This window comes from Xenopus laevis, chromosome 6S (assembly GCF_017654675.1).
Source record: "Xenopus laevis strain J_2021 chromosome 6S, Xenopus_laevis_v10.1, whole genome shotgun sequence".
In the NCBI taxonomy this organism is placed as follows: Eukaryota; Metazoa; Chordata; class Amphibia; order Anura; family Pipidae; genus Xenopus; species Xenopus laevis.
Genome location: NC_054382.1, coordinates 3,392,733 through 3,409,499, shown reverse-complemented (window position 1 = coordinate 3,409,499; position 16,767 = coordinate 3,392,733). Strand labels below are relative to the sequence as shown.

General features: G+C 40.7%; 1 protein-coding gene across 12 annotated transcripts in view; it reads left to right on the top strand.

Annotated features, from left to right (window-relative positions):
* map4.S (microtubule associated protein 4 S homeolog) overlaps positions 1-16,767 on the top strand; it is a 114,783-nt gene that overhangs the window by 75,479 nt on the left and 22,537 nt on the right. For 11 of the 12 annotated variants that reach the window (XM_041567306.1, XM_041567305.1, XM_041567312.1 and 8 more), the window contains exon 12: positions 367-3,435. The exons of the other annotated variant lie outside the window; for it this stretch is intronic. In XM_041567306.1, the coding sequence (XP_041423240.1) occupies positions 367-3,435 (3,069 nt within the window). The remainder of the gene's footprint in view (positions 1-366; positions 3,436-16,767) is intronic. 12 annotated transcript variants of the gene reach the window in all.

Sequence of the window (16,767 nt, the reverse complement as noted above, 5' to 3'; positions counted from 1 at the left end):
TCTGTAAATTAACTACCCATTTGGTCTAACAGCCATTACAGTTGAGCTTTAAGCAGTATATATACAGCCTTAAGGTCATTCTTTTCTAAAATGTATACTGCTGAACTTGGATTTGTGATGATACTTAATGATGATGATACTGGGTTAAATATTAAAAGAAATCTTATCCAGGGTGTTACTGCTAATGGACCCACATTTTTTCTGTGTTGCTCAAAGCAGTAAAAGCCACAAAACTGTATTTCTATAGCAATGTTTAGAAACATTTATTTTGTGCTGGTTAATGTCCTTCTTTTAGCCTAACTATAGTAATCGTGCTGTATATATATGGGTCATGAAAGCAAATATTTGTTCCTGTTATACCTACAGCATCCTTAAAGCGAGGTTACAAAACAAGTGACCGCAGATTTGGCAGAACAAAATCTACAGTGGTTCCTGTTTCAGGTGTCCTTGCAGAACCACACTTAGGTAGGCAGAGTGCTGAAAGCAGGGGTTTCTTGGTCTCTAGAGCCAAAGATTTGCATAAGAAAGCTCACGACCTCATGGAGAACAGACAAGAAACCTTTAAAGATGGTGGGGAAATTGACAGTGCTCAGGCATTGATGAAGAAGAAAAAGAAAAAACCAAAACAGAAGAAGAACACCCAAACTAAAGTATCTGAGTTTTTTGTGGAAGATGACTTAGATTTAAATATTAGAGCTCAATCTGAGCTCCAAGTCTCAGGCTCTGAACCCCTGGGGCAACACAAGTCTGTGAGGAGAAAACACTTGATGAGAGAAGTAGAACAAATCCATGACCCCCTTATGTTTTCAACAACATGCTCATCAACAAGAGAAGCTATAGAAAAGGAAGCGAAAGTAGAGGCCAGCCTACCTGCACAGTGTTTCACAAATGAAAAACAGGACCCTCAAAATATTATGGGGAAAAATCCCTACACAATTGCAGAATCTCAATACATGGCTCTAGATGCAGCACTGAAAGATAAAACTCCTTTAGACAACTGGGGAAGCATTTTACATGAACCAGAAAAATCTTTAGACCAAATGGAGGCTAATGTCGCATTGACTGACAAAGTCCTTACTAAATGCCCCTATTTAAAACATGTCCTTAAAGAGGTCCAGCAGCCTGAACATTCAGAGACGTATAAATCTACTACAGATACAAAAACAACTACCTGTCCCTCTGCAAACTTGCCTGAAGATCCTATTCTAGAAGCAGATATGGCAAAATCGCAGCTGGAAGCTGCCAACTTACTTTGTGATAAGACAAAAAAGGCAGATGGAAGACTGAATGATAACTGGATTTCAGGGCCTTCAGAAGATTTCAAACCAATACATAACGTACCAGAGACTGGAGGGTGTAAACCTAACCGCATAGGTAAAGAGGAGCAAGCTAGCAGAAAAGATAAGCCCTCAGTTGAAAAGTCTGATGACAAAGAAGACACTAAGCAAGAAACTGTAACTGCTGTTGTCAATATGGCAGAGCAAGACCAAAGGAACAATAACACTGACCGCACACAACTTAAACAACCCAATAGTTCTGAAGGTCAGGCTGTTAAATCTGTATCCAGCAGTCAGAGTTTAGTGCAGGTTTTACCAGAATCAGATTTTGCAAGTGTAAATCTTCAGGGCTTAGACCCTGACTTTGGTATAATACCTCGGCCTTCAGCCTCTGCCAAATGGGATAAGCCAAAGAGAGAAAATGAGAGAAGGAATAGAAGTTTACGCCCCTATTCAGAATCTGTATTAAATGCAGATGTGGCAGCACCAGATTCCATTTTGGTTGTCGATAACTCCTCTTCTCAAAGTCTTGCACCAAAAGAAACAATTTTTGAACCACTTGGCATCATTGAAAAGGAGACTATTGCGCTTGAACAACCGTCTCCTGTTACATTTGAAGCTGGAGATAACAAATGCCTTGGTGAGGACAGCTTTCTATTTCAACGTCAAATAAAAAACAAAAGAGGAAAATCCAAAATGAAGGCAGAAATTAAAGCCAGTGAAGCTACGGACAGTGGGCCGCATTCATATTCTGAGCCTGCTGCTGTGTTTGAAGGAAGCGGAACAAGGAAACCTAAAGAAACCGTTTCTAGTGTTGGCAGAAGTGAACGAGGCTCTCTAAAGCGTGCACACGGGGCAGAGAAGACAACAAGTTCAGTGTTACCTGAGATACTTGGAAACCAGAGGAAGCCTGAATCTGAGATTGTACAAAGCAATGTTGTAGATTCCCCAGCAGATGTAGTAGCTCCCTCTAAGGAAATAATGGCTGTTGCTGACCATGCCGTAAAAGAAAAGGAACATGATACGCAGCTTGCTGAATCCTTAAACGTTAAACCTGATATATTCACCACATTTCCCAAGGTCCAGAACATAGACCAAATATGTAAGCTAGACAAATCTGAACATTTAGATTTACCAAAACATCTCAATGATGATATTTCAATACTTACAGCAGTGTCAGCTGATATTAATATCAAAGACATAGTAACACCCGAGATTAAAGATAAATCCACTCTCCAAAAAGACCTGAAAACCTCAGTTGACAAACCTGACACATTATATTCTTTGGTGGCTCGTTCTTTAGACAATATAGACTCGAAGAATGAGCTACCAAACCTTGGCCAAGAAAATAAAATCCGGAGCCACGGTAAAACTGCCCACCTTACTGAAGTGGCAGTCGTAGCCTGCCCAGATGACAAATGCAAGACCTCTAAGCTAAAGGAACAAAATAATATTGAAGTTCAGAAAAGTGATGGTGAAAATTTGTCTAAATTAGAGGAATCTGAAAACTGGGTTGTCGATTTGTCTGGAAGCAACTTGTTAGCAGTTGACAACAAAAGCGTTGCAACAAGTTTAATAGATTTTCACCCTGAAGCATCGCTTGAAGCTACTACGGGAATGCTTGAAGGTTCCATTGCTGCTCCAATCTGTAGCGAAAAATGTATTGTTGAAGAGAAACTTGGGCATTTGGATCTGTCCAGTCTCAGTCAGCCATTAGAAAAGGAGCAGCCTTCTCTACTATTGCCTACAGAGAGCATAACAGAACCACATTTGCCTGAGGATGAACTGTCATTGGTTGCCAGTCTAGAGAAAGGCCCCTCTAAGACCGAGAGGGAAAAGCTTCTGGATGAATCACCTGCAAGTCCTCCAAAACCTTCTCATTCAGGTGAAATCGTAAAAGAGGTCTCTAAAATTAAAACAGAATCAGTGCCTGTAACTGTTAAGAAAGAAAAAACACCACCACCCTCTGAAAAATTGCTAAAAAATATCCCCAGCAAATTCGAAGAAACGGTAAAGGCATCCGAACCGTTAAAAGGTTACATGAGGCCCACAAAAGCCAGAGGATTTGTGTCCACTTTACCAAAACCTCCTTCCTCTGATACTGAGAAGCAAAGGCACCTGAAGGACATCCATTTAGTTCAACAAAGGCCAGATAAAGGTGTGTGTCTGTTTGTGCACCTGCCGGTTGTGACTTCTGCTTGTGTGGATTGCTGTGGCCACTTTTAATGGTGAATAAGCATGAGCTTTCAGCACCAATACAATGGCATGACGGTTTGGGGTGTTTTTCCCACATTATACAGTGGTTTTGTTGGTAGTAGATTATATAATACAGAATTCTTATTTCTGGAGGACGGTCGTTTCCACATCCCTAGAAAAAGTGCATCCGTTTTCTGGATTGCCTGCCCCGACTATCTGTTCCAGCATGGAAACCATCATTCCTCAAGCTTGGCATTCCATATTAGATAGCAAGGAAAAAGTATGAGAAGGTTCATAGGCCAATTTAGGCAAAACATCCATGGTCTTTGAATTTGTAAGCAAATGTCCAATAGGTTTCAGGTTCATGTTGCAGGTGAGAACTCCTTTCTAATGTTTGTGGTGTGAGATTCCCTATAGAAGATATTTGCACATTTCCTTCAAATGCTTGGCTTTTGGCAATATTGCTCTAATTAAAGCTTTGTGAGGTGATGTGGGACTCTCATGTTTGTTTGCATGTCCTGAGCACTAACTTTATAAATACTCATTATAATAATTAATGGCTAAAGCTGTCCATAGACGTGCAGATTTACCTTCATATCAGACGAACGATCGTTTGGTGCCATCTCTTGACATGCCACTAACCATTCAGATTAAATAAAGTAGTAAAAGAACAGATCAGACAATGTTCTGCCCCTGACAGTGAACATACAAAAGTTATGTCTGACAAAAGCTGGTGACCGTCTTCCACTGATATCGTCAGATCGGCAATACACGCAGAGATATTATCGGTAGCCGACAGAAATGTTCTAACCTGTCTGATCGTCTGAACGACTGATCGCCATGGCACGAAAAATGTCGGGACTCTGCACACATGGTCCGAAAACGTACGAAACGGATATTCGTACTATTAAATCTTTGCTTCTATGGCCAGTTTAAGAAAGGAGTTTTCCTTGGTTTGATGTCCCATTATTCATCAATACCCATCATACACGGTTTTCTTAAAGGGATACTGTCATGGGAAAAAAATTTTTTTTCAAAATGAATCAGTTAATAGTGTTGCTCCAGCAGAATTCTGCACTGAAATCCATTTCTCAAAAGAGCAAACAGATTTTTTTATATTCAATTTTGAAATCTGACATGGGGCTAGAAATATTGTCAATTTCCCAGCTGCCCCAAGTCATGTGACTTGTGCTCTGATAAACTTCAATCACTCTTTACTGCTGTACTGCAAGTTGGAGTGATATCACTCCCCTCCCTTTTTCCCCCCAGCAGCCAAACAACAGAACAATGGGAAGGTAACCAGATAACAGCTCCCTAACACAAGATAACAGCTGCCTGGTAGATCTAAGAACAACACTCAATAGTAAAATCCAGGTCCCACTGAGACACATTCAGTTACATTGAGAAGGAAAAACAGCAGCCTGCCAAAAAGCATTTCTCTCCTAAAGTGCAGACACAAGTCACATGACTGGGGGCACCTGGGAAATTGACAAAATGTCTAGCCCCATGTCAGATTTCAAAATTGAATATAAAAAAATCTGTTTGCTCTTTTGAGAAATGGATTTCAGTTCAGAATTCTGCTGGAGCAGCTCTATTAACTGATTCACTTTTTGAAAAAAAATTTTTTTTCCCATGACAGTATCCCTTTAAGAAGAACTAAGGGGCAAACATTCCCCAGTGGTGCTTCAATCCCCAGAAATGGGCAAGTTTGTGTTCTCACTGTTGTACAGGCCATTTGCGAAGCCTTTGTTCTGAGGCCACATGCTCAAAAATGCATAACCAAACTTCTTTCCTTTTTTTTTTTCTCTCTCTTTACTTTGTATGTAGTATCTCGGTCAACATCACCTAAGTATTTGCATCCTATAGTATGCAATTATGTACAGCTATGGGACCTGTTATCCAGAATGCTCCAGACCTGGGGCTTCATACTTTATTCATACCTTAAAGCGATACTGACACGTTCCCATAGGAATGTATCAGTATTGAAGAAGGCTGGAGCACTGTTTTCATTCATATTTAGACTATAGAAAGATCTCACCAGCCCAGTGTGACTGAAACAACTGCGGAAGATCCTTTAGCCGTGTCGGAGGGTCACCTTCACTAAGGTTCGATGTGCTGGGGGGAGGCTTTGGGGTGCTTTTGGCTGAAAATATTTTGCGGGGACTAGGAAATGTGCATTGATCAATCCTCCCCTTTCACCAAATATTTTGACCCGTTCCTTTGATTTTTATAGGAGCGTGTCCGTATGTCTTTGTCTACTAGAAAATCATGTAAACATTAAATAAACCCAATAGGCTGGTTTTGCCTCCAATAAGGATTAATTATATCTTTTGGATCAAGTACAAGCGACTGTTTTATTATTACAGAAAATAAGGAAATCTTTTTTTTTTTTTTTAAAATCTGGATTTTTTTTTTTTTAATGGATTCTATTGGAGACAGCCTAATGAGCTTTCTTGATAACGGGTTTCCGGATAACGGATCTTATACCTGTGCCAGTTTTAAAGGACTAATTAAGAATAAAGCAAATGGTATACATTGAGATTTTAATATTTCCTTTACGCAAAGCCCCAGGAAAAAGAAACATTATAAATAGATAAGCTCTAGAAATACAAGAAAACGATATGTATTTGTTAAATGACCTGTTTGATAGGATTGGCTGGCTTTATAGTTAAATGAAAGTGTGTATTTTTCCTTTGGTCTTCCTAAGAGGCTCTCACGGCTGGTGATTTGCTCTTGAAAGGCCGCACTATAGAAGCTGAAGTAGCAGTTATAAATGGCTTGACTGTGGGCGAGTTCTTTTTTTAGTTGAAAGGACAATGAGGAAACCAGCAGTTTGTGGTGTACCTATTGCTTTTGAGGGTCTTTGGAACTGTTGGTGTGCTGAGCCAATCAGGGCAGCTGTACTGTGGCAATGTACAGAAAACATACCTCCCAACTGTCCTGTTTTCAGAGGGACAGTCCCTCTTTTGACAGCTCAACCCGCAGCCCCTAGTTTGTACTGGAAAGAAAGATTTTCTCTGCACTGAACAGGCAGGAAAAGAAACAATGTTTCTAACTTAATTGGTTTTTGGCAGAGAGGCCAGAATAGAGTCCTGCAGCGGGTCGGGTAGCCGCAGGTTACCCGCAAAAATCTGCGGTACCCTGCGAGTTGCGGGTATAGACGCGGGTTTGCGGGTCGGGCTGCGGGTCTTCCCAATATCGATTTTTACTCCTTTTTTTCTGATCACGTCTACTTCCAATGATGTCACTTCCGTTTAACAATGACCGCACTTCCTGTTTTACTCCTTTTTTTCTGACCATGCCTACTTCAGATGATGTTACTTCCGGTTTACAATGACTGCACTTCCTGTTTTACTCCTGTTTTTCGGACCATGCCTACTTCAGATGAGGTCTCTTCCGGTTTACAATGACAGCACTTCCTGATTCTTGATGGTCAGCATGTCGCGGGTCCGGGTTGCGGATAAGGTACTTGCGGGCCCAAAACATGCAGGACCCGCGGGTCGGGCAGATTCAGCTGCTGCATAAAATCTTTGGGTGTCTGGAGGGTTTGGGTTGAGCAGTTACTTCCATTCTCCCCACCAGCGACCTAACGATTCTGACTTCCGGCTCCTTCATTTATAGATTTGTACTTACCCAGCCCCTTTCATGATGTCACTGCAGGGTGGGTGCAAAAGTTTCAATGTTTAATCTGGTTCTGAGCTCTGTGTTGGGCTCGCTGGTTCCTTTGTTTGTGTCTCTGGATGTTAGTAATTCATTGATTTCATTATCTAGGCCACAAACATTTAATTTGCCCTTGACTTAATGCTTGAAAGCAGGTGTATGAATGGGAGATGCATGTTACGCCCCACAGCTATATATATATATATATATATATATATATATACACACATATACATATATACAAAATATCCAGCATGGGGGTAAAACCTGCTCATTTAGTCCTTAGAAGGCTCTGCCCATAGAAACCATTGCCCAGACGCCTCCAGCTTTCTAGGTTTAACCTTATTTTACAGGCCGAGACCACTTGTTTACTAATCACCCGCAATTAGCATCGATTTCCTCCGGTTTTATCGTCTGTCATTGAACACCTCATTATCCCGTTTTTTAGGGGAGTTGCCTTGGAAACGAGCGAGATGTTCACGGTGCAAGATAATGTAAAATAAAGGGTCTGGGTTTGTGAGCAGCATAAAATAGACAGAGGGTTTTGTACGCAGAGAGTAAAAATAGAAATGCTGCTTGAATCATCCCTCAGGGATTGGCTGGCTGCAGATTACATTTTAACCCCTGCACTTCCAGAAACCAGTCTAGGGTTATATCCTTGTACAGTGCACATAACAGGGACAGCAACTCATTGGGGTTGAGGGGATTCATTGATAATTGCCTCTTTTTCATGAATAATTGGCAACTACATGAGCTCACATATCCAATTTTTATTCCCTCCATCCGTTCTCTGTAACTGATCTCCTGCAGAGATGGCTTGGCTAGGACTCCCTGCAGCCCTCTCTTAAAGGAAAATGCCCCTCCCCGAGACATTTTAGACATCTGTAGGCTCCACAAGATAAAACATACAGGTATGGAACCCATTATCCAGAAAGTTCAGAATTATGGAAAGGATGTCTCCCATAGACTTCATTTTATCGGAATAATCTCAATTTATTTGTTCTGTGTAATCATAAAACATTACCTTGTACTTGATCCCAACTAAGATATAATTAATCCTTATTGGAAGCAAAACCAGCATATTGGGTTTATTTGGGGGCAAATTCATCAAGGGTCGATTATTAATTAACCCTCGATATTCGACTGGCAATGAAAATTTTGCGCAAATACTGCGATCGAACGATCAAAGGAATAATCGTTCGATCGAACGATTAAATCCTTCGAATCAAACGATTCGAAGGATTTTAATCCAACGATCGAAGGATTATCCTTCGACCAAAAAAATTTAGCCAAGCCTATGGGGACCTTCCCCATAGGCTAACATTGGGTTTGGTAGCTTTTAGGTGGCGAACTAGGGGGTCGAAGTTTTTTCTTAAAGAGACAGTAGTTCGACTATCGAATAGTCGAACGATTTTTAGTTCGAATCCTTCGATTCGAAGTCGTGGTTGAAGTAGCCCATTCGATGGTCGAAGTAGCCAAAAAAACACTTCGAAATTCGAAGTTTTTTTTCTTCTATTCCTTCACTCAAAGTTAATGAATTGGCCCCTTAATGTTTATATGATTTTCTAGTAGACTTGATCCCAACGAAGATATAATAAATCCTTATTGGAGGCGAAACCAGCCTATTGGGTTTATTTAACGTTAACATGATTTTCTATTACACTTATGGTATGAAAGATCCATTATCTGGAAAACCCCTGGTCCCAAGCATTCTGGATACCTGTATTTCAGATTCTTTGTAATAATTTCTGTTCTTTCATCATTAAAGGGGAACACCACCCATATAAATGAATAATGCATAATGAAATAAAATGAATAGATCTAATACACATTTTTAGTGAGTTTTAACATTCTTTGTAAATAGAATTCCTATTGAATGAGGAATGAATGGATATTGTATAGTTGCTTAGAATGAAATGTTTTTGATAACGATAGACGTAGGCAGCATTTTCATTAGTAAGGAACTGACCTATAATGTAAATACCCCCTGCACTCTTCTCCTGACAGTCTCCAGCTTAAGATGGTTCAGATAATTACAATATTCACTAGCTGTTTTAAAAACAATTAAATCCACAATTGCCGGAGAAACAGAGCATTTCGTACCCAGACGCGGCTTGTTATTGTCATTGGCAATAGATCTTTGTAAATGGACTTCATCATGTGTCATCTTTCATATACTCTTACAACACAGAATATTGCCTTGAACTGCAAATACCCATCTTAGTGCAATTGCACGTATGACAGTTTTGTTGCCTCAATTTTACTAGCTTGGGAAGCAGAAGCTTCTACTAAGGGCAGAGACACATGCTGCTATTTCGGGAGATTAGTCGCCCATCGACAAATCGATTTTTCTCCGGGCGACTTATCTCCCTGAACTGCTTTCCAGTCGGCTAGAATGTAAATCGCCAGCTGGATGGCACTCGGATCGCCCAAAGTTTCCCCTTAGTAGAAGCTTCTGCGTCCCAAGCTAATAAAATCGAGACAAGAAACACAAAACGGTCATGCGTGTGATTGCACTAAGATGGGTATTTGCGTGTTCAAGGCAATATTCTGTATTGTAAGAGTATATGAAAGACGACACATGATGAAGTCCATTTACAAAGATCTATTGCTAATGACAAAAACAAGCCGCGTCTGCGTCTTTCTTGGGTACGAAACGCTCTGTTTCTCCAGCAATTGTGGATTTAATTGATTTTAGAACAACTAGTGAAAGGCTTCAGTGAATATTGTAATTATCTGAACCATCTTGAGATGGAGACTGTCAGTTCAGGGAGATTAGACTCCTGAAGAAGAATCGATTTGTCGCTGGGCGACTAATCTCCCAAAATAGCAGCGTGTGTCTCTGTCCTAAAACTCTATAAAGTCTTGTCATAGCGAGCGAGAGACAAGAAAGGCAAATAGGAAGGTGTGGGTCACACTGGCTACAATATTTTTTCCTTTGAAACCCACCTAATCCCCCATATAAATATAATGCTTTTATTTCTGTAGATTTAACAATGGGTTTTTGACGTTGTTCCCATACAAACACTGGATTCCTCTTTTGAATGATTTGGTGTCTCTCGTTACACCAGAATGTGGTATGAGTGAGTGCCTAGAAGGGGAGGGCAGAGGCATAGAGATGTGATGGAGGATTTATTTTCCATGAACACAGAGGGGCAGGCGTGATGTCACATATTCAGGCAGGCTCACACGCTTTGTTCAGTGTGCTGTGTTAGCACAGACAGAGAGACGGGAAAGTGGAGCAGAGAAGAGAAGTCCTTCTCAAATCAGCAGCCCCAGTCTCTTACTGAACACCTTTGTGCAACACCATGAACACGGAGAGCTTTGCCGAGTCCCAGAGAGAATTTGCTAAAGCAGAGTATGAATGGCAGAGAACAGAGGGCAAGCTCAATGAAATCGGGCTGAATGTCAACGCAGGAGGGCAGCTGAAAGATGGGCTCATTAAAAGTCCTGGCTTCACCGATGAAGACAAGCTGTGCTTCTTTGAAGCCAAAGTAGACAAAGAATCGGATGCACAGAATATTTTGTACCAGTCAAAGCGGGATCACCTTGAAAGCTTGCCCTTTGTAAGTGATGCTTTCCCACATGCCAGGGAACCAGTCTCTATCCCTAAAGCTTCAGAAGTGCACGGGGACAAAACCAGCTTTCAGAAACTGCTGGAGGGCACACATCAAACCAAAGGTATCACCGACCAGGAGAAGGCAGCACACAAAACCAGCTCAGAGTTAACGGCTGAGCAAAGGCAAATGATTTCAAATAGTGAGGGTAAACAAGAGAAGTGTGCATCAAACCATGAGGCTAGTGCACTGAACACAACCCTCAACCCTTTTCTTCCAAGTTATTCGACTAACACTAAGGACAGCTCATTAGGTTCTTGTCTTTCAGGAGTAGCAAATACCCACTGGGCTCAGAATGAGAGTTCCTCTAGCAAGTCAAGCACCAGGGCACAACCACCAACTACCAAGGTGGAACTTGCTCAAGAGGATGTTAAACCAGAGAGCACATGGAACACAAGCGACCTAGATGAAGATGGATTTCTCATAGACCGGGATGATGAACTTGGAAGCCCAGAAGATTGTCCATTGCTCAATCGATCATCTCACCAAAGGAAGGCTATAAGGCGTGCAATGTCCGAGTGCTCCCACCTGGCTGTACCTGTGACAGTCGACATTGCTGATAAGTATCCTGACATACGGGATGGAAAGCAAAACCAGTTACCCGTCCTTACACCTCCTGCTAACTCTAATTCAGTTGGCATGCCAAAGAAGCACACCAATCCAATGAAAAGGTCTATGACTGTAGCTGAACAGACTGCGGATTATGACTACCAAGGGCACACCAGTCCAGTGCCCGGTTCCCATGTTAAAGAGCAGCTAGGAGCAGCTAATGAGAAATGGGGTGAGGGTCTACTTGCCACAGAGTTACACATCACAAAGTTAGAGAATTTTACTGAAACAAACACCTTTCACATGAAGGATGATGATCGTCTTGTTGGAACCGAGGGCAAAGCGGAAAATACAGAGCACCGATCCACAGATGTCCCAGGGAAAAATGAAAAGGAAGGGTGCAAGGTGGTACCCCTACAGTCTTCCCAGCAATCAGTCATTGCTCCCAGTGGTAGGTTTAACTCTATATGGGCCTGGGGGTTGTTCTACTGTGTGTGCAGAATTCACAAAGTAAGAAATAGCTGTAAACTGTGCTGTTACTGCAGATAAGTGTTATCAAATACCCCAATGAGATCACATTGACTACTCCTAGCCATAGGGATGCGCCTGGTGTAGAATTTGGTCAAATTATGGCACATTTTTTTCAACATTCAAACTCTCCTGAAACTTTAACGTGTGTGACATTCAAGTGCAGATAAAATGAATGTGCGTAATTTTTCCTGGTTTGCTCAGAATTGAATTAGGATTATGTTTCTGCCCTTGAAAACAGTGTTTGTTCCCTTTCCGTTCCCTGGTTCTGGCTGCTGAAACAATTTTGCAAAAGTTCTAATCCAGGTCTGTTGATCAAATATTTGGCTTCTGCTACATTGTTCCAGGAAGCGCAGAAATTATAAACACACATTGCTTTCAGTAGCAAATAATGTTACATTAAAGGGGAACTGTCTGGAAAATGAGGTAAGAAACACACATATATCTATATATCTATATATCTATCTATCTATCTATATATATATATATATATATATATATATATATATATATATATATATATATATATATATATATATATATATATATATATATATATATATATATATATATATATATATATATATATATATAAATATATATAAATATATATATATATATATATATATATATATATATATATATATATATATCTATATCTAAATACAATCAATGAAATATTCTGCATTGTTTCTGAAATAATCAAGTTTATGTTCACTATTCCTCTCTCAGCATCTTTTTCTCTTCATTCTCTCTTCATGCAGCAGTTGAGTGTCAGATATTGATTGACAGATCCAATATATCTTATAGGGGGGACTCCCTTTCCTAGCAGATGTGTTAGAGCTCACTCACTCTACCCAAGTAAAATAATAATGCGACTTATCTTCCTAAAACCAACCTATGTGCTATTATGTGTAAGCAAATGTGCTTTACTTGGTGTTTTATTTCCACCCTTTACTTTTAAAGGTTATCTTCTCACATTTTTAATTGACCTAATTAAAATAAGTCCATAGCACCCCCATGAATCATATGTATTACCTATGACAAAAAGCCTTCTATTAAACTGTATCTAATGCTGCATCCTTCCACTGTACTAGAATACTGTGCTGACCTTTAATGTAAGCAACTGTGAATATAAGTGCTGCTATATTAAGTAAATATATGGACATACTTGCCATGGACACAATGACTTGTATTGACCGTAGGCACATTAACTCCTGCAGAGATGCAAAAAAAAATTCACACCTTCTTTGATTTATTTTCACCTAGGTAGATCGTAGTAAAAACTCCATATAACTAGGAGCTGCCATATCATTTTCCTGGACTTGGTTTTTCACCATTTTGTGCCAGAATGATAGCACATCTAGTGACCTGAATATAAAATATATACACACACGGAAGTCTCAAGGGAAGTTTTATTAGTGGCAATGCAATATGGCGGCAGTCTCTGCAGATAACAACACTGTGCGTGTAGTTTTAAAGGGATACAGTCCTTCACCTAGGACAGTGATCCCCAACCAGTAGCTCGTGAGCAACATGTTGCTCTCCAACCCCTTGTATGTTGCTCTCAGGGTCCTCAAAGAAGGGGCTTATTTTTGAATTTCAAGCTTGAAATGAAGTTTTAATTGCATAAAAACTAATTATAGTCCCAAGTAGAGCCTCTTGTAGGCTGCCAGTCCACATAGGGCTACCATATAGCCAATCATAGCCCTTTATTTGGCACCCCAATGGACTTTTTCATGCTTTTGTTGCTCCCCAACTCTTTTTACATTTGAATGTGGCTCACGGGTTAAAAAGGTTGGGGACCCCTGACCTAGGATATCTTTAAGTTGCATTGTAAGTTGTAATCTGCACAACTTTTATGAAGTACAGGTCATACTATAGTCATCCTCAAGCAAATCCATTTGCTTTTCATAATGTATTAGGTAGGACTTTTGGCTTACATTAGATGGGTTCTAGGTGGAAATTTAGAAGACTTTTGATACAGTGCTAGAGGCTGCTTGCTTTCTAAACTAGAGCCTTGTACCATTGACAGCTACTCTACACACTCCATCAGCCACTTTTTTAAGCAACCATAAAGAGGATTATTAAGAGTCAATGATATGTACTCTACAGCCTGTTCTCTGTCCAACCATTAAATGGTCTTCCAAGAGTTCTCAGAAGACCCTCTTTATGGTTAGATTGAGAACTGTTGGAAGGATTGTGCAAAGTACATTCTGTTGGCTCTTGGGGAATTTATGGTAGGATAGAAAACTGGCTGAAGGATTGTGTAGCTCATTTGTCAGTGGTACATCATGTTGGCTCTTTGAGACCTCTTTATGGTAGAATGAGAGCTGGCTGAAGGACTGTGTAACGTAGTTGTCAATGGTACATCCAATTTGCTCTGGTAGACCTTTTTATTGTTAGATTGAGAACAGGTTGAAGGATTATGCAGCTCATTTGTCAGTGGTACATCATGTTGGCTCTTGGAGACCTCTATGGTAGGATGGAGAGCTGGCTGAAGGACTCTGTAAAGTAGCTGTCAATGGTACATCCAATTTGCTCTGGTAGAGGGTCACTGCATGATGTTATGTTAATTCATTGAGTCAATAACTTGGAAGAGATGTAAGAGATGCACCGGACAAGGTAATTTTTATAGTGTATTTTTTACCAGTGTTAAAACTCCATTTAGCGTTTGCAGCTGCCCAGCTACATGGAACTGTCTGATTAGCCTACAGGTAGGCTTGAATGTGTGTTGTTAAAACGCTGTTAAACTGTGTTCCTGCCACCTTTTTATGTTGGGAAGAGTGTACCCAAAATAAATCTCCAGATACTATTCTTACCTGCCTACCATAGCTAATTCCCCTGAAAACTGCGTGTACAGGCAGCATGTCAGCGAGGTTATAAATAGCAGTGTATATGTGTTTGCTGATGACACAATTATGTGGAACATTAAGTTCTATGCAGCAAGTATCATACGCCAAGGCAAATTAATGACAAATAGGTCTTAATGTATATAAAACAAGGAATAGATTCCCTTTATTGTTGTTAATGGAATCTTAGGAGTACATGTGGATAATAGAAGAAGGCTGCCGACATATAGAGATCCTCTCGTTTGGCCAGGGCACTAAACAAGCAAATATTTGCCAGATTTGTTGATATAAATGGCAGGCAAATCAAGCTGGCACAGATATTTTACCCTGGGGACTGAAGATCCGGTCAGAATGGGGTTCAAACAAAACCACAAACCAACTTCACAGTCCATGGCCTATTGGATTTCCATCATGGCCCGGTCAATATATGGATATGTCCTAATGTGATTGCTAAGGTGGCTGTTTAAGGTCCACGCTAGGGATGCACCAAATCCAGGATTCGGTTCAGGATTCAGCCTTTTTCAGCAGGATTCGGATGAATCGATTTGCCCGGCCGAACCGAATCCTAATTTGCATATGCAAATTAGGGGTGGGAGGGAAATTTTGTTTACCATGGAAGTAAACTCTTAGGAGTACATGTGGATAATAGAAGAAGGCTGCCGACATATAGAGATCCTCTCGTTTGGCCAAGGCACTAAACAAGCAAATATTTGCCAGATTTCTTGATATGGCAGGCAAATCAAGCTGGCACAGATATTTTACCCTGGGGACTGAAGATCCGGTCAGAATGGGGTTCAAACAAAAGCACAAACCAACGCCACAGTCCATGGCCCATAGGATTTCCATCATGGCCCGGTCAATATATGGATCTGTCCTAATGTGATTGCTAAGGTGGCTGTTTAAGGTCCACGCTAGGGATGCACCAAATCCAGGATTCGGTTCAGGATTTGGCCTTCTTCAGCAGGATTCGGATGAATCGATCTGCCCGGCCGAACCGAAGCCTAATTTGCATATGCAAATTAGGGGTGGGAGGGAAATTTTGTTTACCATGGAAGTAAAAAAAAAAAATTCCCTTTCCCAGTCCTCATTTGCATATGCAAATTAGGATTCGGTACGGTATTAGGCCGAATCTTTCACAAAGGATTCAGGGGTTTGGCCGAATTCAAAATAGTGGATTTGGTGCATCAAGATTGTACCTGTCCGTAGCCATATCTGTCTGTCTGTCTGTCTGTCTTTTAGCTGAAGCAAGGAATGTTATTGTGCAGCAGCAGGGCCTGAAACATTTGCCCTAAATTAAAAAGTGGTATAGACTCGGGTAGACCTCCAACTAACACACACCCCCACACCCTTCAAAATGGACCATTACGTTTGACCACTGACTACTGGAGTAAGAATGCGGGTTTTTTTATAGAACAATTATATATAGAGGCTTAGGTACTTTGGTTTTATTCTGTGTGCCATTCCCTGTATGTGCTGCTGTTTCTCCAAAGCGTGGTGTGACCAACTGCATTTGTCTCGTCTTCTTTTTTTAGCAAAATCAGCGTTAGGAGATCAAATTGAAGCGTTTGCATGTGTGTGAATGGGAGGCTTCCCTGCAGCTTTTGCTTCTTTAAATGGAACTTGTAATAAAACCCGTCATTGTCATCGGCCGTCTCTCAGCCTCCGGCCATGATTTGTTTTCCATATCTCTTAAAGTGGCTTTATTGTCTGTGACTTATATGGGACATTTATAAGAAATTGAGCTGAGAGGCAGGAATTCATAACCAAATTTCATCCAGAGACCAGCTGGCAACCCAACAGCACAAAGTTCAGCCATTCACATCTGGCCATGATTCCTCCTCATTCAGTGCCAGGACTTGGCACAGTTACTGCATAGCCCACAATTCATCTATCAAACCTTTTCTAAAGTATATGATTTGGTAGTGGCATGAAAAGGGGTGTAGAAAATTAACATTATGTACAGTTAGTTGTGCCAATTATCTTTATAAGTTATTATACAAGGTGGGTAATGCTGTGGTATCTTTGTGCAGACTAAGAGCATCCTAGGGGGCTGTTCCTGCTGAATTGTACTTAGTACAGGAGCACAGT